Source organism: Oryctolagus cuniculus, chromosome 13, assembly GCF_051225735.1.
Source record: "Oryctolagus cuniculus isolate XC-2025 breed Fujian yellow rabbit chromosome 13, ASM5122573v1, whole genome shotgun sequence".
Lineage (NCBI taxonomy): Eukaryota > Metazoa > Chordata > Mammalia > Lagomorpha > Leporidae > Oryctolagus > Oryctolagus cuniculus.
Genome location: NC_142879.1, coordinates 62207845 through 62228963, shown reverse-complemented (window position 1 = coordinate 62228963; position 21119 = coordinate 62207845). Strand labels below are relative to the sequence as shown.

At 44.6% G+C, this 21119-nt stretch overlaps 1 protein-coding gene and 1 pseudogene across 4 annotated transcripts in view; one reads left to right on the top strand and one right to left on the bottom strand.

Moving 5' to 3' along the window:
* Window positions 1–344: 344 nt before the first annotated feature.
* Window positions 345–21119, bottom strand: part of LOC103350912 (SUZ RNA-binding domain-containing-like) — a 64741-nt pseudogene continuing 43966 nt past the window's right edge. Inside the window, exon 3 of the transcript XR_016219736.1 lies at window positions 345–2090. The product of XR_016219736.1 is annotated as an SUZ RNA-binding domain-containing-like (transcript). The remainder of the gene's footprint in view (window positions 2091–21119) is intronic.
* Window positions 13301–17965, top strand: LOC138844870 (microtubule-associated protein 1 light chain 3 gamma-like). Of its 3 annotated transcripts, none has more exons than XM_070054957.2 (4): window positions 13301–13754; window positions 14162–14217; window positions 14384–14489; window positions 17119–17965. In XM_070054957.2, exons 1-4 carry the CDS (start codon window positions 13618–13620, stop codon window positions 17366–17368), a joined length of 549 nt encoding a protein of 182 aa, XP_069911058.2. In that variant the 5' UTR covers window positions 13301–13617; the 3' UTR covers window positions 17369–17965. The 3 variants fall into 3 exon arrangements, with proteins under 3 accessions (XP_069911058.2, XP_069911059.2, XP_069911057.2); XM_070054958.2 differs by having other exon boundaries at window positions 14306–14489; XM_070054956.2 differs by having other exon boundaries at window positions 14162–14489.

The window sequence follows — 21119 nt, the reverse complement described above, 5'->3', positions numbered from 1 at the left end:
TTTCAATTGGCTCACTGGCCACAGACAGTGACAGCCACTTTTATCTGTGTCACTAATCAGCTCCTGGATTATTTTCTTTTAAACAACAGTTTGAAACAATTATTGGAATATTGTCCACAATACGCTGTAAGTTTATTATAGTTTGCCTCAAATATAACTGACTGTATACTCTAGTGTTAACTTTTCAAACAGCTCTTAAGGTTTTTATACTAATTACCATTTGTGCATTGATTTTAAAAAAGTGCTTGTTGTGAAAGACACAATACCCCATATGCTTAATGTGAAAAGAAAACATGTTCTGTTTTGTAAAGGAACTTTCAAGTATCATTGTACATACTTGGACAGAGGTTGCTGAACTTTACAAAAATTTATTATAATGACCTAATTTATTAATCTGAAGAATAATCATTTTTGTCTTAGAATATCAAAAAGAAAAAGTTTTTTTTTTTTATTTAACAGGTAGAGTTAGACAGTGAGAGAGAGAGAGAGAGAGATAGAAAGGTCTTCCTTCCATTGGTTCACTCCCCAAATGGCCGCTACAGGAGCCAGGTGCTTCTTCCTGGTCTCCCATAGGGTGCAGGGCCCAAGCACTTGGGCCATCCTCCACTGCCTTCCTGGGCCACAGCAGAGAGCTGGACTGGAAGAGGAGCAACTGAGACTAGAACCTGGCTCCCATATGGGATGCTGGCGCCGCAGGCAGAGGATTAACCGAGTGAGCCATGGCACTGGGCCCCAAAAAGAAAAAGTTTGATCTGTTTGTGTGAACAGAAAAGAAAAAAATATTATCAAAGAGCAATATTTTTATCTATTACAAAAATAAATTTGTTAATGATATGATGGTATCAAAATAGATTTACATCATCCTGATTAGCATAAAAATTTTGTTGACAATTAATCCATTCCTGGCATAGCAAGTCTTTACCCAAAAAATTGTAAATGCTTACTTTTTGTTTTTCAATCATGGCCATATTATGAAAATACTAACAGGATATAGGACAAGGTATAGATTTATTATTATTATTTTAAAGATATGATTTATCCTGAGTGCTGTATCTGTTACTCTTTTACTTTGGTTCCTGTTGTGCTCTTGTAAGACAAAAACAAATATAATCTCCTGAAGAATAAAAGATATATGGCACTTGGAGTACAAAAAAATACATAAAATCTGTTCTCTTAATAAAAAATATATATATATATTTCAAATGGAACTTACTTTTTAAGTGATGAAGACATGCACTTGGGGGTGGGTAAGCAGGAGTTCTCACTTGTGTTTTGAAATCCCAAATTAATGAGCATGATAAACTGTTATTGCTGGCACTGGCTTTACCCCAAGTGGCCAAGTGGCACTGTCTGACTCTGCTCTGAGTGCTTGGTGGGTCCCCCCGACCCTCCCCAGATCCCCACCCTCTTTCCCTTTCCATTGACTTGAGACAGCCCTTGTCGACGTGCCAATCACAGTGGGAAGGGGGGAAGGGGAGAGGTCACAGTGCATGGGGTTCAAGGTCACAGTGGGCGGAGCAAGGGGGATCACAGTGCAAGTAAGTCAGGTCATTCCCTCTGCTCAAGTCCAGCTGTCTGCCACGGCAGTGCGACCGGTGGCGGACAACCCAGGAGGCGAAGACGGTGGCAGCTGCAGCATCCTTTCTCGCCTGCATTTATCTGCGCTGTTTGAAGCCTTGTGACCCATCAGGACCCAGAGGCAGCCTGATCACATTATTGGGCTGTCTGCTGTCTTCAGGCTGGGAGATCCTGGTCGGCCTGTCGAGGATGGGTTTCTCCTGCTCCTCCTCGGGGCTGTCACTGCCCAGGATCCGCTTCCGGGCCTCGGTGTACTCAGCCTCCTGCTGTGCTAGCGACTTGACTGGAAGGGCTGGCCTGCTGGTGGAGTTGGGGCTGCTGACCACACCGTTGCTGGTGGGCCTCTTTAGGATGCGGATCTGTGGAGGGGGCACTTTGGGAGGAGATTGGGATTTCCTGCTCTCCTTTTGTGTGATCTTCAGTTTTTTTTCCAACCGTCTATTTCCCCGCTGTCTGCCGCCTCCTCCCAGCTCTCAGCGACTTCCTCATCTTCCATCTTACTCGCCGCTTTCCTAAAAATATTTTTTAAAGAGTATTTCAGTAGTGTGGTTTTCTCCTCCTGATCTTTATGTTATTATTGTTATACCGCTTTATAAAAGCTTTACTTATTTATTTTAAAGTCAGAGTTACAAGAGAGAGAAAGAGACAGAGATAATCTTCTATCCACTGGTTCACTCCACAAATCGCCACAATAGTTGGGACTGGGTCTAGGTCAGCCTTAAGCCAAGAGCCTAGAACTCCATCTGGGTCTTTCACATGAGTGGCAGGGGCCCAAGTAGTTGGGCCATCTTCAGCTGCTTTCCCAGGCGCATTAGCAGGGAGCTGGATGAGAAGTAGAACAGCTGAGTCTGGTGCTCATATGTCATACCTTTTTTTCTACTTTCCTTTATGGTCTAAACTCTAGACCATTGTTATCTTAGTTTAGCCAGTTATCATTAAAAACATTTAGATATGGAAGTGCACATATGTCTATGTTTATCTATGTAGATACTGTTTTCTATGCTGGTCATTCTCTTGTGTAAATCTATATTCTCTTCTTGTATCCCTTTCATCCTGCCTGAAGGACTTCCTTTCACATTATTGCAGTACAGGCTAACTGGTCAAGAACTCTTTCAGGGAGCCAGCGCTGTGGTGTAGCTGGTAAAGCTGCTGCCTGCAGTGCTGGCATCCCATATGGACACTGGTTCATATCTCAGCTGCTCCACTTCTGATCCAGCTCTCTGCTGTGGCCTGGGAAAGCAGTAGAAGATGGCCCAAGTCCTTGGGCCCTTGCACGCATCTCGGAGACCTGGAAGAGGCTCCTGGTTTTGTATCGACACAACTCCGGCCATTGCAGCTAACTGGGGAGTGAACCAGCAAATGGAAGACATCTCTCTCTCTCTCTCTCTCTCTCTCTCTCTGTGTGTGTGTGTGTAGCTCTTTCAAATAAATAAATCTTTTAAAAAAAAAACTCTTTCAGATTTTGTATGTCTGAAAAAGTTTAGTTTGAAATATATTGTTGCTTACTAAAAAAAGATTTCAAATTGCAGTTTGAATATATTGCTAAGATTATTATTTAATTTTGCTTGAAAAAAATTTGCAAATTTAAGCGCAATCATTTGAAATTTTTTTTTTTAAATTGTGTTCTTAAAAAAATAACATTTCCAGCAGCAGCACCCTGGAGGAGTGCGAGGAGGCACAGGAGAAACCCAAAAAGAAGAAAAAGCAAAAGCCCCAGGAGGCTCCTCAGGAGAACGGGATAGAGGAGCCACCTACCTCTTCCTCCAAACCCAAGAAAAAGAAATCTTTTTCCAAGGAGGAACTGGTTAGTGATCTGGTGGAGACAGGGGCGGCGGAAGCCCTCCCAAGAGGAAGAAACCCTCTGTCCAGGAGGAAATGGCAAATGATGTGGAAGAGACGGGCACCAGGAAGTCCCCAAGAAAAAGAGGAAATTCTCCGCCAAGGAGGAAGGGAGCAGCAGCCCTGAGGAGGCCGCCCCCAGCAAGAGCAGTGCCAAGAAAAAAAAAAAGCTCCATAAAGCATCCCAGGAAGACTGACGAGCACGGACATTCCCTGCACCTGCGAGGGGTACCCTTTCCCACCCTGTGTCCTTGCCCCAATAAAAACATCACAAAATGCTAAAAAAAAAAAAAAGCAACATTTCATAAATCCCAAAGTGATTAAGAGATCTCTGGTACTATCACATGGAATGCCAAAATTTAGGTTATAAAATCCAGTGAAAATATTTCATCTCAAAGATTTCTGCTTAAAATTTTTATCAAGTTTGGGATCAACTTTTAGAGGAACTTTAGATGATGTTAAGAATTTCATTTTCTTAACTTAAACATTTATGTCAATGTTATTAAAGTCATCATCTAAAAAGTGAATATGATTTGTCACTTGATAAATCTGGAGAATTGGCTCTCACTGTGACTCAGTAACCCAATGTAGCCAATGTGTGTAACAGCAGAGGGCAGTAAAGAGTTAGTGGCTCTGCATGGCCACATCTGATTGCACATCTGTGCAGAGTAGTTTAGTATTCATGTACCTTCTCACTAGTACTATTTATTTATTCATTTTTTAAGAGGATGCCTCCATCATGTTTCAAGGTAATTCAAATTCATAATCTCAGGTGTGACTCTGAAGTAGATGGTTTTATGAATTTTACTTGCTTTAAAATTATAAATGAAAGCTAAGGCTTCAAAGGGATTAAATTAGAGAGGTACTAATAACTCTTGGATGGTTTTGAGTTCACGTGATATGAATCATTCTGCAATGCTGTCCACCTGCCAGTGGAACATTCCCAGCTGTGTTCTTGGCTTAAACAGTGCTCTGAGGCTTGGAAATAGCCCCACTGATCCACTATTGAGGATGCACAGAGAAAAAAGGATACACTTGGCCCTTCCCAATGTGGAAAGATGCTAAATCAAGTACATCTTTATATTTCCCACAATTCCCACTAATTGTTGATTGAGAATAAGCCAAATCTGTTCATATTTCCTGAGTCCATATATTCAAAGTTAAATTTAAATGAGCCTGGCAACACTATAATTACAGGGATTATTTTAGGAGAAAAGATATTCTCTTAAACAAGGTTAGGGGAAAATTGAAAGAGAATATACCAAATATGTTTAAGATATGATGGCAAAATAATCCCAGAGCTTCTGCCTGACTTAAGAGACATTGTTTTTACTTTTCTGTTACATCCTCAGAAACTACTAAGGGGGTAGGTATTTGGCACAGCAGTTAAATGTTGCTTGGATACCTGTATCCTGTATTGGAATGCCTGGATTCAAGCCCCATCTCTGCTTCCAATCCCAACTTCCCTCCAGTGTTTGTCCTGGATGGCATCAGTGATGGCTCAAGTACTTGGATGCCTGCCACCCACATAGGAGACCTGGCTTGAGTTCTGGGCTCCTGTCTTCAGCCTAGCCCAGTCCCAGCTGTTGCAGGCATTTAAGGAGTGAACCAGTGGGTGGGAGATCTCTGCCTCTCTGCTGTCAAATAACATCAATACATTAATTAACAACAAACGAGAATCTACTAGGGTAACCTATTATACAGTAGATAACCAAGAAATATTGGGAGAACAAAAAATAAACATTATTGTGAATTCAAAATAATAGCCTGTTTTATAGATAGAAAAGTTAAGCTCAGTGACAGGAAATGACTTCCCAGAATCCTGCAGTTGAGACATAACTGATGCGGATTGTACAAGAGGCTGTGTGGCGGAGGTGAGGCTGGGTGAATTCCCAGGGCTTTGGAGCAGCAGACCTTCGTGGGCGGCCACCTCTGCAGCCTCCTCCAACTTCTAAAGATGCTACAGGGGACTGTGCTGGTAGACAACAGGACCCATGTTCAGCTTCCCTCAAGGCCAGGCAGATCCTGAACACGACAGATGCAGAACACAAGAAATGCTTCTGGCACCTGGGAAAAGAATTTTGGTGTTCCCGATTTTGACTGACTTAAGGAAGGCCTGTGGGTTTTTCCCCAGATGTTTTCCAGACTGCCTCACCTCTCACACGAGGTTTTTTCCCTTGTCTTCTACTCTCTAGTGTCTAAGGGATTAATAAGCCCTAGAACATCTTCCCAAGCCAGCAGGTCACTTTTCATCTGCGTGGTGGTGAGGTGGCAAACACCTGTGAGATGGAGTTGGGAAAGGGGAAGAGCTGGACCTTCTTGGCAGTGGAGCATGCGCTTTATGAAGCAGGACCAAGCTCATGTCTCCTGGCAGCAAGGGATCCGGAAACAGCCTGCTTGGCCACAGGCTGAGATGCTCAACCTTTATGTCCAAGGGGTGTACTTATGAGAACAGTGGCTGGGAACTGGGCTATTTGCATTTGGGGAGAATCTCACACACATACTTTGTTCTGATCAGAACTTGGGGATCCCTTGAGCAAAAGAGATAAATGTTCTGGATGTGTGCAACCCTAGCTGTGGAACTGCTGGGGCAGGGTGTTTCAGAAAGTGTTTGACATGATAGTGATGGCTCTATTTTAAGCTAACTTTTAAAATACTAGAATGAAAAGCATTTTATCCTCATTAATTTTCTTTTTTTTAAAGGTTTATTTATTTATTTGAAAGTCACTCACACAGAGAGAAGGAGAGGCAGAGAACGAGAGAGAGAGATATCTTCCATCCAGTGGTTCACTCCCCAGATGACCACAACAGCCGAAGCTGCTCCAATCTGAAACCAGGAGCCAGGAGCTTCTTCAGAGTCTCCCACACAGGTGCAGGGACCTAAGGACTTGGGCCACCATCCACTGCTTTCTCAGGCCGTAGCAGAGAGCTGGATCAGAAGTGGAGCTGCCAGGATTCAAACTGGCGCCCATACAGGATGCCAGCACTGCAGGCAGTGGCTTTACCCACTACACCACAGCACCAGCCCCCCTAATCGATTTTCAAAGCACATGATCATAAGCTCAAATTTCACAAGCTGAAGGATCTTGAGTAAATTACTTCATTTCTCTGTTTCAGGTGGTTTATTTTTGCTTTTGTTTTTGCCAAAAGGATTAAAGGAGAAAGTGGATTAACTGTATCAGTGCCTAACGTGTATGTGTGCCCCATAAATGTTAGCTTCCACGCCCAGGCCAATGACACACATTACGTACTTCAGAGAGTGAAGATAATAATGATGATGACAGTAATGAAGACTGTCGTGGATACTGAATTCCAGTGCTCAGGTCTTCTGTCCAAGAATGAAGCATTCACCTTTCCAGGTGAATTGGATGGAAAGTTGTACAAGGAAGTACACTACCTGTTTAAGAGCTGGACCAGGACTGTGGCATCATAGGTTGAGGATCCACCTGCAGCACCAGCATCCCATATATGGTTCAGTTCAAGTCCGGGCTGCTCCTCTTCCTATCCAGCTCCCTGCTGTTGGCCTGAGAAAGCAGTAGAAGATGGCACAAATGCTTGGGTCCCTGTACCTATGTGAGAGACCCAGAAGCAGCTCCTGGCTCCTGGCTTAGGATTGGCCCAGCTCTAGCAGTTGCAGCCATTTGGGGAGTAAATCAGAAGATAGAAGACCTCTCTGTCTAACTCTGCCTTTAATTATAACTCTCAAGTAAAATAAATAAATATATAAAAAATAAAAGAACTAGAGATATAATGTAATTATAAGGACTATGAAATTGTACAGTGATTACTAGAGACTATTAATATTTTGCAGAAGTAAAAGAAAAACTGAAAGTGATTAATCTTCAATTATAGAAGTATGAAACCCAGAAAGTCTCTCTGGCAGACTCATATCGTACAGCCACAGAATAGAAGAAGCCAAGGCTCAAGGCCAGAGTACAAGACAAATAGAACTCCAGACAGTTGAACTCTCAGTCTAGGTATGTGTGCTATGCCAAGGTCAGGACTCTGGATGGGAAGTAATGGAACCTGAGATTTGGGATGGATATATCCCGATCAATGCACTTGAAAACAGTCTTATGAAAGATCTGGTCTACTCTTTCCAGGCAAACACTTCCGACTTGCCTAAAGATCATGCAGAGATGCTTGCCTTGTGATACAACACTGACCCCTGATCAGGATATACCCCCACCTCTCTTACTGACCACTATATTAATACCTAGGTTTAAGTTAGGACATAACCCAGATGAGTGAACAGTGACCTAAGCTTCGGCATTGGCATAATGGCCAGTAGGGGCAGTGGGACAATACCCTCTTCTCAAAGGAGCTGTAGGCCCTAGCCTACAACATGGACCTCAGGATCCAGGAGATGACAGATGGGACTGGGTTCTAAGTGTGCTGGATGGGAGATATGGATGGTGGAAAGGCATGGAATATAAAGCTAAATAAGGGGAAAGTTGTTGATAGAGGAGCACTTTCTCATGAGATAGATTTTATATCCTGGAAAGGACTTAGAAGATGCTGCTGTTAATAGGATGCTAAGATAGCTTACTCCATCAAGCAGAAGTCTTCTGCCAGATATGGGATATCTCCTGGAGAATATTAATGTGTCTTACAAACATGATATCTGGCCCTGCATCTTGCAATTCTGTTCTTTTGCATCCCTATTTAAGAACTTAAAACAGTTTGCATTTACTTGGGATAGACAGTGATAAACATGACTAGACTTGCTCCAAGACTATATTATTTCTTCCACTCTGCCATATAGTCCAAAAAGAAACAGATCTAGACAGCCCAAATAACCTAGAATCAGCCATTTATATCAATGACAACACATTGATCCAATCAGATAAGAAGTGACAAATGCATCAGGAATCTTGGTAAGACACATGCACTCCAAAGATGAGACACAAAGCTTTTAATGATTCAGGGCTCCAACACATCAGTGAAGCTTTAGGGATCAAGTTGTTCTGGACGTGCTGATGTGTCCTATCCAGAGAAAAAATAGGGAACAAGTAAAGTGCATGATCAGGTGACCCAGATCCTTATGTGGTCTACCAGTGTTGCACTTCTGTCTCCTCCTTTGTTCATTTTAATGGCCACTGTGGGGCAGGATCCCTTAGGATCAGTTGTCAGAGAAAAAGAAACTTGGTTCACAAACAGTAGGCTCAGTATATGGTACAAGCCAATGGACTGCAGTTGCACTAAATCCCCACTCAAAGGTAGCCATTAAAGACAGTGTTGAGTGGGAAATCCTCCCACTGGACCAAACCTTGTGCAGTGTAGCTGTAGAAGATAAACACAGACTTAGAGACATGAAAAAAAGTTTTGACTGATTGGTCAAGGGCTGACAGAACAACAACTTGGAGACTGGAGACAGAAAAACTCTGAGAAACAGGGACGGGTATAAATCTTTGGACATGATGTGAATCATGAAGATCTATGTATTACATGTTAAAGTCCACCAGAGAATATCCATACATCTAGACCTCCAACTAGAAGATTTGGCCAACAGGTCAGTGGATTTTTGGGTACCACCATCTACCTTAACCATGAGTGCAGGAGTAGAGGTTGTACATAATCCCAGCAGCATGGACTCTAACCCACCTGATCTGACCTAGCTACCATTGCACTATTGCCAAACATCAATTACCTGGTGCCAGACAGAATCCTCCAGGAGACCACATAGTGGCAACTAGACTATGCTGGCCCCACTTTATCCCTGGAAGGACTGTAATTCTTTAGTATAAACATATTCTGGATATGAGTTTGCCTTTCCTGCTTACAAGCCTTCATGCAATACTGATCTGTGGCTGGCCACTCTCCCATGTTAGCAATCTGCAGGAAGAAAAATGCACTGAACTTTTATAAAATGTGTACTACGTGTCAAGCTCTGTGTGAGTTCCCAAGGATGAACAGGCAAACAGGTCCTGGCTCCCAGTCATTTAATAGCTACCATGAGCTTCCTCTGTTCTTGGGGCAAGATAGAAAAATCGCAAGCATTAAAATCATTTCACAAGACAATTTGACTAAGCAAATCATGAGCTCATGTGACTCAATTCAGGGGTTCCTTTAGGACTGGGAACAGAATAATTTATTTCCTTTGATGACCTGATCATAAATGAAACATACTTATCCTATGTTGATCAAATAAACAAGTCTTATTGATAAGTAGCATCTCAAGGAATTTGATGATAAAAGTAAATAAATGAAACAAAATAAAATAAAGTTTGGACTTCAAGCTTTTACTTTTGTAAAAAGATTGTGTGTGCTGCCTTGCCATCCTGCATGACTCACATTAGACTGGGAGGTTTCGAGCCACCCAAAAACAATCAGATTGCTCTTCAGTCCCACACCTCCTACCTCCCATCTCCCTGCTGTACCCTGAGAAGCTACAAAGACCACAGAAGGCTTAATAGAGGTGACATTTTATGGGAACTTTGAGAATCCCGCTCCATGAAATGCAACATTAACACAGACTTCCTTTTATTACTCAGCCCTCCAACCCGCACCAGCCTCTTACCTTAGATGCAGAGTTCTCATTTCCCTGTTGCTACAACTTTGCTAATTTGTTTTCCCTCAGTCATCAGAGCTTGTAGCCAGAAAGCATGAGTGACAGGAGCCACAGTGTGCATTTCCCAAGGACCAAATATGTACACGTACTAAGGGGCTAGTCTATTTTTAATCATATTGGGGAAACTGAGTTTAGGAAATTCCTTAGGAACGGTGAAATTCATCTCAGGAGAGCAAAGAGAGCAAGACCATGATGATAACATCAAGGGGCAGGAGAAGAGTCACTAGTGGCTACAGAATCTGTACACAGCAGGGCTCCTGGCAGCAATGGGTTGGGAAGAAATAATGATCCTAAAGGCCTTATTTTAAAGCTCTATTTGCATAGTAAGCATGCTGCTTGTAAAGCCACCACAAAACCAGAGTTAGAGAAACAAAACACCAAACACCGGAGTCAGAGAAAAGATTTATGGTCAGATGGGGCAAGCCCAATTGGCTGGGGGGAGAGGATGAGAGAGTAAGAGACAGGGTGGTCGAGAGAGAGAGAGAGAGAGAGAGAAAACATGTGTTTGGGAAGTAGGTCCTATTAAACCTTTGTAAGGGGCAGGAAAACAGGAGCAGCAAATCCCATTAGATTGGGGGTGGGATGGAGCTGGCACCTGTGGTTGGACCATCTGGTCACCTGGCTTCTAGCGATGGCATGGGGGCTAGAGCCTATGATGGTGTCTGGGTCGTAGATTGCGCCACAGATAAGACCTGTGCCATTTTACTAACACTGCTTTCATGTAAGATTGCATACTATAGGTAAGAAGGTAGAAAATTTATGTGAAAGTTTCTATCCACATTTCAGAGGAAAGTGAAAATCTCTCTCTCTCACGCACTCACACACAATTTTGAAATCAGGTCGTCTTTGGGATCCCTAAGGAGAAGTAGCCCTGCAGGAGAAGATGGAACATGCTAAATGTTGAAGGATCAAAGATCAAATTAAACTGGCACTATGAAAGGAGGCTCTTGTGTGAATTATTGCTGACCTCCCCAGAGCATTGCATTAGTATTGGGACACACTCCAGATTCCAGGAGTCGAAGGAATGAAGAGGCAGTGAGCTAGTGGAAAGAGTGAGCTCGGACCGTTCTTGCAAAGGTTCCAGGAGGTGTGAGCTGAGTGCTGAGGCTATAAGCTACCCAGCACGTGAGTAGTGTGGAAGAACGCATGTGTATTGAGCTCCAGCAGTGTCGTACCTTATGTATGTGTGCATCACACAGATTTATATATTTAGTCCTCACAGAGCTCTACAAGATGAATGACAGCACATGTATTTTGCTCATGGATAATATGCATTCTGAAGAGGTTAATTCTCTTGTAAGAGGAGTTAGAACCCAAGGCCATTTCCAAAGTTCTGTGCGTGAGAATCAAGGGCAGGCTGACTGGGTGTGATTTCCAGACAGACAGGGCTTAAGCCTGTTTATAGGTGGAAAGGAGCAAATCCTTCCTAACTCTGATCTCAGGCATCCCACTCTGAGCAGCTTGCTCTCCAGCACCCGAACTCCTAGTCTTTTACTCCCCCAGTCCTTGGGTCTGAGAAAAGATTTAGGGCTGGGTGGGGTGATTGCTGAGGTCAATGAGAATCAAAATGACCTGTTAGCTTGTTCTGCCCACAGGACAGGTCAGATGCTAAAAGTTGTATTTCTCACTGTCCATGTCCGATTGGCCTCAAAAGTTGGCTTTTTGTTTACTGTATCAGCAAGTAGAATTTCACACTGAGCACGAGCACTCTTACTCCAACCATTTTCCGTAAGGTTATTTATATCCCTTCCCCAAATCCATGTGGCATTGGGGTTGTGTGGCTTGAATTATCTCCCAGGTGATAGGTCCCACACCACACACAGCCCAAAGGAGCACTGGCCAGGAACATGATTGGGTGACACACCACACTGGGTACTCTGCTCCCCTCAAAAAGATACTTTTCAACAAAAATGCTCTATCCCATGCCTCTGCCCAAATGATACATAGGTAAACTTTATTTTTCCCCATGTCCTTTATTTTACTACCTCATTATCTCCTGAAATGCAGAGTGCCTGGTAAAGATTGTAAGCCCCATGTCCCAGCTGAGAAAGCACTTAGAAAACATCACAAACCCTTATGACGATTGTCTAATGGCTGTAGCTGGAATTTATTTTCCCCTGACCTCTCTCTTACCTCTACCTTCAGCCTTCAGATCTGAATACACATAAGTTTCCTGGGATTGTGGGAGCTCTGGGGAGGCATGGTTTTAGGAAGCATGGGAAAAAATACACACATTGAGAATTGGATTTGGTGCCAGGTACCATGTTAGCTGCTTCACCTAACCCAGTTCGTTAAGCCTCCTATACCCACTCTAAGTTAAGGTATTCAAAATCATAATTAGTAAAGTGAAATCACCTACATAAGATCAGAAGTTAAGGTGAATGTAGTGGGAGCACCACGCCTGGCACCAGCTTTGCATGGTGTCGGAGCCCAGGCCTGCCCCTGAGAATCCCAGTGTAGGATGGGTCCCACCTCAGTGTAATCTGACCGAGTTGTCTTGATCCCTGCAAGGTATGCTTCCCACCTGGCCTTCCAACCTGCAAGGCAACTGGGGAGATTTAAATGAAATCCAGACTTGAAAGATGCTTGGCCCCAGAGCGCCACACACCTGCTTTGTATTATGCACACCTGAGGGGCTGCCTCCTTTTGAAGATCAAGTGAAACAGCATGAGGTCAATTTCTCTCTTCAGTGATGCTGTCAGTTAAGCACCTCCTGCCTATCCCTGATCTCTGACCTAAAGCCCTGAGACTCACCCTTCCTTTCTACTCATCCTGCAAATATGGAGAACATATTTCCTTCCTCCACTCTACTGTGTATTCATTTCAAAACTCTTCACTGTTCCATGACTGCTGGGAAGTCAGAGTATACACAAGCACTCTTCACGACAAAGGAAACGTAAACCTGCTCACTCAGAATCTGAAGGGCTCCTTGGATAGGCATAAGAATCTGGAAGCAAGCTCTGAGAACCAAGAGAGCCACCTTCCACCTGCTACTCCATGTTTGATCCCAAGGCAAGAAAATTACCTTCTGTGTGCCTCTGCTGCTCACCTCCCTTCTTAAAGATCCTAGAACGGTCCCTCCTTCCTGCCACTATTGCAGAGAAGATAAATGACACCACATACTGTCATGTATGTCTACCTTGTGCCTCAGCTGGGTTCTAATCCCAACTGTCTTCTCACTAGCTGTCATGGCTTTAGGCAAATCACTTAAGCTTTCTGAACACAGGGGTTTGTTCTTTGAAAAGCAGCAAAGACTGCCTTGAGAATTATGGAACACATTTCAGAGAGAGGCAGATTTATCATGGACTCACCTCAAGCTGGTTCATTACTGAAGTGCAAAAACAACCATGGCATAAGGCAGTTCCACCTCTCTAAAGTCCTCAGCCCATACCTCGGCTGTCGGAGTGTGCATTCCAACGATTTCATCATGAACCCTAATTTCTTTAGCAAAGAAACATCTTGAACTGGTCAAGAGCAAAGTGACTTTCTCTGACCAGCAAGCAGGTGGCCATTCCATTCCCCGCCTTAGCACTGACCTCCTGCTGCCCAGGAAGGGGGAGTCAAGAGAAGGAAGGGTCAGGATTGGCCTGATGTCACTCAGCCCTATTTAAAGGGCTCCTGCAGGCAGCATGGGTGCAGCTGGGGGAATAAGTTTTTTTTTTTTTTTTTTCCCTTTAAAGACCAACACAGACACGGCTGTTGAGCAAAATGCCGCCTCTACAGAAAAACCCAAGCCTCAGACCCTTCAAGCAGAGGAAGAGCCTAGGTAAAGCTCTGGGGCAGCTCTCAGGGTAATTTGAGAGGCAGGAAAGGATGCAGCTTTCTCTAACTGTCCACTTCTTTTTTTTAACCCATTTTTTTTGACAGGCAGAGTTAGAGACAGAGATAGAAAAGTCTTCCTTCCATTGGTTCACCCCTCAAATGACCGCTACAGCCGGTGCACTGCGCCGATCCAAAGCCAGGAGCCAGGCGCTTCCTCCTGGTCTCCCATATGGGTGCAGGGGCCCAAGCACTTGGGTCAACCTCCACTGCCTTCCCGGGCCATAGCAGAGAGCTGAACTGGAAGAGGAGCAACAGGGACTAGAACCCGGGGTACTGGTGCCGCAGGCAGAGGATTAGCCAAGTGAGCCGCAGCGCCAGCCACTTATTCTTTTCTACCTGAACTCTCTACAGCAACCAAACAAGAGGAAGTTGCTGGAATCCAGGAAAAGTTCCCAAACAAGATCCCGGTAAAACTCACTATCCTTCCTCAGAGGGGCCTGTATCTGTTCTTTGAAGAAAGAAAGATCAAACAAAGGCCTCCTCCTCTTTTCCAAGTCCCTAAGATACTGGGGGCTCCGAGTCACATTCTTAGGCACCTGCCTCAGGAGAGACCCATGCTGATACTCTTGGCAGTAATAGTGGAGCGCTACCCCAGAGAGAAGCTCCTGCCCCTGCTGGACAAAACCAAATTCCTGGTTCCTCAGGAGCTGACCATGTCCCAGTTCCTCAGCATCATACGGTAGGTGGCCCAGTGAACGTGTGTGTTTGTGTGAGAGAGAGAGAGAGAGAGAGAGAATTCTGCAACTATCTAAGTTTGCTGCTTTCTTTGGTTGGTATGTGGGCATTCCAGAAGAAAAGGGGGTTGAGATCTTTGGGTGACTCACTCATCTTTTAGATTGTTGTGCCCTAAGAAGATGCTGTGAGAATCATTCTATTTTAAACAAGTGGGGAGAACCCCTTAGACAACAAGCAACAGACTGCAAGAGCTGCCGACATTTCGAAGAATTCCCTAGAGTAGTTCTGGCTCTCGAACTCATCCAGAGGATCCTTCTTCCAGATACTGTGTGCAAGCCAGTCTGCGTGTCCCTGGCAGAGAGCAGCAGCTTTCCTCAGGGTTTGTGTTTCTGGCAGACGGGGAACTGTTTGAAAAGCAAAAGGTCCCTGCCCTTCTTAAAGCTTAAGAGGGTTAAGTGGTGTCACCTGATGCATGAGTGCAATTAGAAAATGATTTGTGAGTAAATACAGCCAGTGACTAAGTCCTCACCGGGTTGAAAAGTCTGTTTGGAGGCTGAGTAGCCACTGTTACCTGTTGCTTTTTTTTTTTTTTTTTTTTTTTTTTTGACAGGCAGAGTGGACAGTGAGAGAGAGAGAGAGACAGAGAGAAAGATCTTCCTTTTGCCGTCGGTTCACCCTCCAATGGCCGCTGTGGCCGGCGCGCCGCACTGATCCGATGGCAGGAGCCAGGTACTTATCCTGGTCTCCCATGGGGTGCAGGGCCCAAGCACTTGGGCCATCCTCCACTGCACTCCCTGGCCACAGCAGAGAGCTGGCCTGGAAGAGGGGCAACTGGGACAGAATCCGGCGCCCCGACCGGGACTAGAACCCGGTGTGCCGGCACCGCAAGGTGGAGGATTAGCCTAGTGAGCCGCGGCACCAGCTGCCTGTTGCTTTGAGAGCTCACTGTGAATGAGCGTCTTCATTTTTTTTGTTTCAAAGAGTTGTCCAAGTTTCCAAGTTCATTGTGAAGACAGATGCCTAAAGAGATATCAAAGTCGGGAGGAGATCCCATTGTATCAGTTAATCATTAGGTGACCCCTTGGAGATGGAGAACCCTTTTGCCTCTTTCCATTCACTGCCTGTGGCTCCCAACCTACATCCTCATCCTCATCTGTGTTTATTGAGCACCAACGGTATTCTGTGTGCCTTCTGGACTCTGTAGAGCCAACCGTGAACAAAATAGACAACAATGCCTGTCCGTGGCCTCCTCCTCCTTGGGGATGCCCAAACACTCATCAAAAGTGAGCTTGCGAAATGAAGGAGACAAGTGCAAGCTCTGGGCACAGGAGCTTTTCCAACCCAGCCAAGGGCAGTATTCCCATCCCTAGTTCCACTCTTCTCCCACCCCCACCCCACTGCAGAATGGTTGCTTTTCACCCAAAGGCACTGGGCAATAGCCAGAACTAATGCCTTTTGGGGTTCTTTTAGGAGAAATTACCTGAGTGTAAGTTGAATCAGATTCCAGTCACTCCCCTGTTGGGTTCCTGAACCAGGGCCCCGACACGTCGAGATGCGCACCCCAAAGACTCAGATTCCAAACCAGTAGATGCAACATGCAAGAGGATTTATTCAATGTCTGTGCAGACGGGCCTCTTGACAGCACAAAGCCATCCAAAGAAGAAGCCCCGAACAGTTGTTAACGAGCATTTTTAAAGGGAAAAACCACACAATTTACTTAATACACACAAGTTACACGCTAATTGGAGGGTTTAAATGATACACACACGATTCACACACTGATTGGAGGGTTTAAATGAGGGAGTTAGTGGCAGGAAAATTTTTCTGGCTATCGCAGGAGTCACTTTAAGACTTTAGGGTGGGATATCTGCTGCTCGCCAGAAGGTGCTCTGCAACTAGGAGTTTATCGCAAAGCCTCGAGACGGGGTTCCTGCTGCGAACCACATCTCAAGTAACAGCTGGTGCCTAGGGCTCTTTCTAGGAACTAGCACTCTAAGTGGGGCAAAGGTTACTTCTAAGAATTAACTCTCTAAGTAGGACAAAGTGTTACTTCATCTGGGACGGAGGGGAGTGGCTTTTCACCCCATGTCCCATTTATGTTTGATTTTATCCCACATCGAGGTTCAAAGTTCTAAGAGTGCAGTGGAAAATTGTGTCTGTTTCACTAATTAGAGCAAATGGAATGTGTGTAGGAGGGGAGACTGAGCCTTCCTGTAGGCACCTATATTGATTCACTATCATCACTGGACACTGAATTGGAAGTCTGCTTACCCTTGACATTTAAAGGATGTCCAACTAAGCCTTGCTCCTTCTCCATCTCCTCGCTGGCAGACATACATCCTTTCCACGCCTGTTTAACTGTAGACGCTGGAAAGATAGTGCATCATTCTTGCACCCTTTGGGAAATGCTTTCATCGAGACCTAGGACTTATTTGCTTAGCATTATTGTGTTGGTATTCGCCTTAGTTAAAAATGGAATGGCCTCATCTGTTTGGCCCAACTGGGAGGCCCTGAGGATCTCAAAGCTCCAGGGAAACAGCTGTGGGCAATTCAGTTGTCTTGCACATCCTGAGCCTTCAGATTCCTAAGCTGCTTCCAGGTCAAGTCTCTCACTACCCTTCTCCTCTTCCCAGGAGCCACATGGTCCTGAGGGCCACCGAAGCCTTTTACCTCCTAGTGGACAACAAGAGCTTGGTAAGCATGAGCATGACCATGGCAGAGATCTATCAGGGCTACAAGGACAAGGACGGCTTTGTCTACATGACCTATGCCTCCCAGGAGATGTTTGGCTGCTCGGAGTTAGCAGCCCCCAGCAGTGGGAGTAGCCATGGGAACAGACCTGAAATCCCATTCAGCCTATGTCAAGAGAAACTTGTCCTCTGATGGATGCATCAGACACTGTGAGAGGCACTGCTCTTGTGTGTGTATGTTGGAGGGGATTGGGAAGCAGGGATGCATGGGGTGATCATCTCCACCCAAAGACTGCAAAGCTGTGGCCCTCCCTGGCTCACATTCTTTGTGCTTTCTGTTCTTACTTTAAGAAAAATGTGAATAAAAAAAACTGGAAAAAAATAAATCCATGTTGTTTATAAAAGAAAAACGTGAGCTGCTTTTGCAAGTTTTGTAAATAGTCACTTTCTTCTAAATACGACATGATGTGCTGTGCAATGGTTTTGTGACATGAGCTGGGGATGTATCATAAGTGTTCCCTGTTGGCGGAGGTGGGCAGGCCCTTGAGGAGTTATTTTACCCCCTACCTGTGGGCAGCTGTAGAGCAGCTCTGGCCTATGGAGCCAGGTGAAGTCAGAGGGAACCATGGCAAGCTCACCTGGGGGTGCCCTGACCTGTGTCTTTTGAGAGATTATTCTATTTCCTTGGCATTTACTCTATGTGGTTATTTTTATTTCCTTTTTGTTAAGCTGTGCTACACATATTTATGCCAAAGTTGAAACTTCTCAACATAAAGCTATTTAAACAGTTTGTTTACTATGTGTCAAGCTTCATTCTATGCAATTTCCTTTTCACAAATCCATGGTTATCTATTGTCAACCATCATTTTACAGATAGAGAAACTGAGACCCAAAACCAAGAACCATTTCCATATTCACACACCTAGGACTTGAGGTTGGCTGCAGAAACCATGCTACTACCCTTCTGCTAGGTTCCCTCAGACTCGGTTACTCTTCTTGAGGAATCCCTACCAGATCCTTGAGCTACAGTGTTGAGTGATGCTAACACAGCTTGCAGGGAGCCTGAGGATGACTAAGGGGTGCAGTGGAGCTCCATGAACGCACTCATAGTGGAGTTCTCAGCAGCAACAGTAGAAACAAGTGCCCCAGGTCCTGCTTGCAGGACGTTATTTTTTGAGATTTATCTATTTATTTGAAAGGCAGAATTACAGAGAGGCAGAGGCAGAGATAGAGATCCTCCATCCAGTTGTTCACCCCTGAAATAGCTGCAATGGCTGAGGCTGGGCTGATCCAAAGCCAAGAGCTTTCTCCGGGTCTCTCACACGGGTGCAGGGGCCCAAGCACTTGGGCCATCCTCTACTGTCCCCCCAGGCCATGGCAGAGAGCTAGATCAGAAGTGGAGTAGCCGGGTCTCAAACGGGCATCCATATGGGATGCCAGCACCATAGGCAGTGACTTCACCTGCCAAGCCACAGCACCGGCCCTTCGGACATTAATTTTATAGGAAGTGTAGATAAGAGTTTTTCTAGGAAGGAGTGTTATTTAATCATCTTCAGCAAACATTGAGCATTTACTATTTGCTGAGCACTATTCTGGGTTCTGGAGATATAGCACCGAACAAGATAGGCAAGGTCTTGGGCCTCATAGAGTTCTCTTTAATTCCAGCAAGGGAAGAAAGATGACATTCAGATACTTAGGAGTATAATAAAGAAGGAAAACCAGAATGACTGGTAGATGGAATAACTTTCACTGGGACCAAGTGACGAAGTAAGTGGAAGTAGAGTGTGCCAGGCAGAAGGAAGGGTGGCTCAAGGTTTGAAAATCTGCAGAGCTTTGCAAACAGAAAAGATTGTAGGGTGGGAGTGAGAAGTTAGGCGATCTCTATGGGACCCTGTGAATTTTGTTAAAGGCTTTGGACTTTAAATGTTGGAGGATGGGAAAAAAAGGAAGAGAAAAAAGGAAGAGAAGTTCTGTTGAGGTACAGAAAATGTGTGGGCTCACTCCAGTTCCTCAGCTGGCATATGTCCCAGCTCCCTCTGGAGGGTCTGCTGCTCCCTGCTCCTAGCTGCTCCAAGCTAGTCTTTCCCTTCCTGCCCTGCCAGCTCTAATCAGTTCCCCTGTCATCCTTCATGCCCCGTCATCTTTGTCATACACCAAGTAAAAACATTGTCTCCCAGACTCATTCTCCAGACAGATCCTTGTTGTTTCACTTGATCCATTAATATTCTTCCCACATAAGTATACTATGATTGACATTGAGCTTGATGAGGGATCTGTGGCCCTGGACATTTACCCAACTGCCCATGCCCAGGGATGCCCCTCTTGCCCTCAGCTTCTCCACTGCCTTGGTCTTTCTTGAATCACAGGATCTTGGGATTGTCACCATACTGCAGGAGAGAGGACCTCCCCTGGCTTTGTAGCTAGATGGTCTTGTATTTTGTTTGGGCTCCAAGATCCATTTGATGTAGCTTCCCCTCATATTAACCTTTCTGTTTAACATATGTGATGTTAAGGATGGGTTCAGATGTCTTGTTTAGGGTGGGCATTGCGTTACCAGCCAAAATTCAGTGCATAAAGAAGTCTCTGGTAAGGGAAATGCAAAGTAGCAATAGTTTGTCTCTGCTCTATGACATCTGCAGACTCCACAAAAGACTTGAAAAGCTGGGCATGACTCAGAGGGCTGGGAACTGAAATCATCTGGAGGCTTCTCATTTACTTTCCTAGACTGGGATGACTCAAGGCTGGGTCCAGCTGGGACCAAAGACTGGCAGGGCTCCAAGTGGCCTCTCAGCTTGACAGCTGGGTTCCAGATGAGAGCATCCTCAGAAGGAGCAGCTGGACAGCAGATGATCCAGGAAAGCCAGACAGAAGCTGGCCTGTCTATAGGAGAAGGATTTCAATCATTTTCAGTCTGGATATTGTCCTTTTATTTTTGTATCTACACAGCTATATTATTGGGAATGTATACGTCTATGAATTATGATCACATTTCTTTGAGGCTATTCATAATTTTCTATTGGTTTTTATTATAGTAACTCATTATATGCCATGTGTATTAAGAATAAATCCTACTTCCTGTTGATAATATCTATAGCAGTTTTTTCCATGTGGATGCTTTTTATGTGATCATTAGCTCAGTGGCTTGAGGCTCACAATGTGACTAGACTCTCCCTTCTCCAACATGATTAGAAGTGTGCAATCATCCTGCATTTACTTCTCTCACTATGCTTGCATTATGTTTACACTTATTTGAACCAAATGAAATTTAAGAAAGTTTTCAGTATCAATTTTTTTCACTTGCCATACCTGAATTTACTAAGCACTCAAATTGTCACACATGAATTTACTGAATAATCTCCCTAAAAGTTCCTTAAGAATGTGAACTTGACTTGGGGAGAGGGGCAGTATTTCTCATAGCTCCCAGCAATAATAAATACATTTTTGGTAGTTGGTACTTAATGATAATTAAAAAAAAAAAACTGCAGTGTTAATCTCAGAGGGAGAACCCAGGACTGTGGAATTTTGCTGAGTGTTTTCACAGACTGAGTGGTGGGGATGGGCAACCTATTACAAGGCTTTAGTTACTCTCCCCAAGTCATAAAATAAGTGAGGGCTGTTAGTGAAAATGGTGCCATCTCGTCTGAGGCACCATCTTATATCTTGGGTGCCATTTTAGGTTCTGGCCCAGTCGCCATCTTGAACAGTAAGTTTCGGTCTCAGTTCCTAAGTTCAGCCTGGCTTACTGGAAGTCAGGTGACCAAATGGCCCAACCACAAGTGTCAACTCCACCCCTACCCTAACAGGATTCACTGCTCCCACTTCCTTTTCTCTGCAAGGCTATAACAAGTCCTGTTTTTCTACACAGGTCCTCTCTCCCACCCTTTCTCTCCAGCCTGCCACGTTCCCCGCCCCCACTGACAAAACCTTTTCCCTTCAGTGTTTGG

Coding starts and splice junctions, on each gene's coding strand:
- LOC138844870 (XM_070054956.2), top strand. CDS start 13,697: ATGCCGCCTCTACAGAAAAACCCAAGCCTCAGACCCTTCAAGCAGAGG. Junction 13,755..14,161: donor CAAGCAGAGGAAGAGCCTAG/GTAAAGCTCTGG, acceptor AACTCTCTACAG/CAACCAAACAAGAGGAAGTT. Junction 14,490..17,118: donor CAGTTCCTCAGCATCATACG/GTAGGTGGCCCA, acceptor TCCTCTTCCCAG/GAGCCACATGGTCCTGAGGG.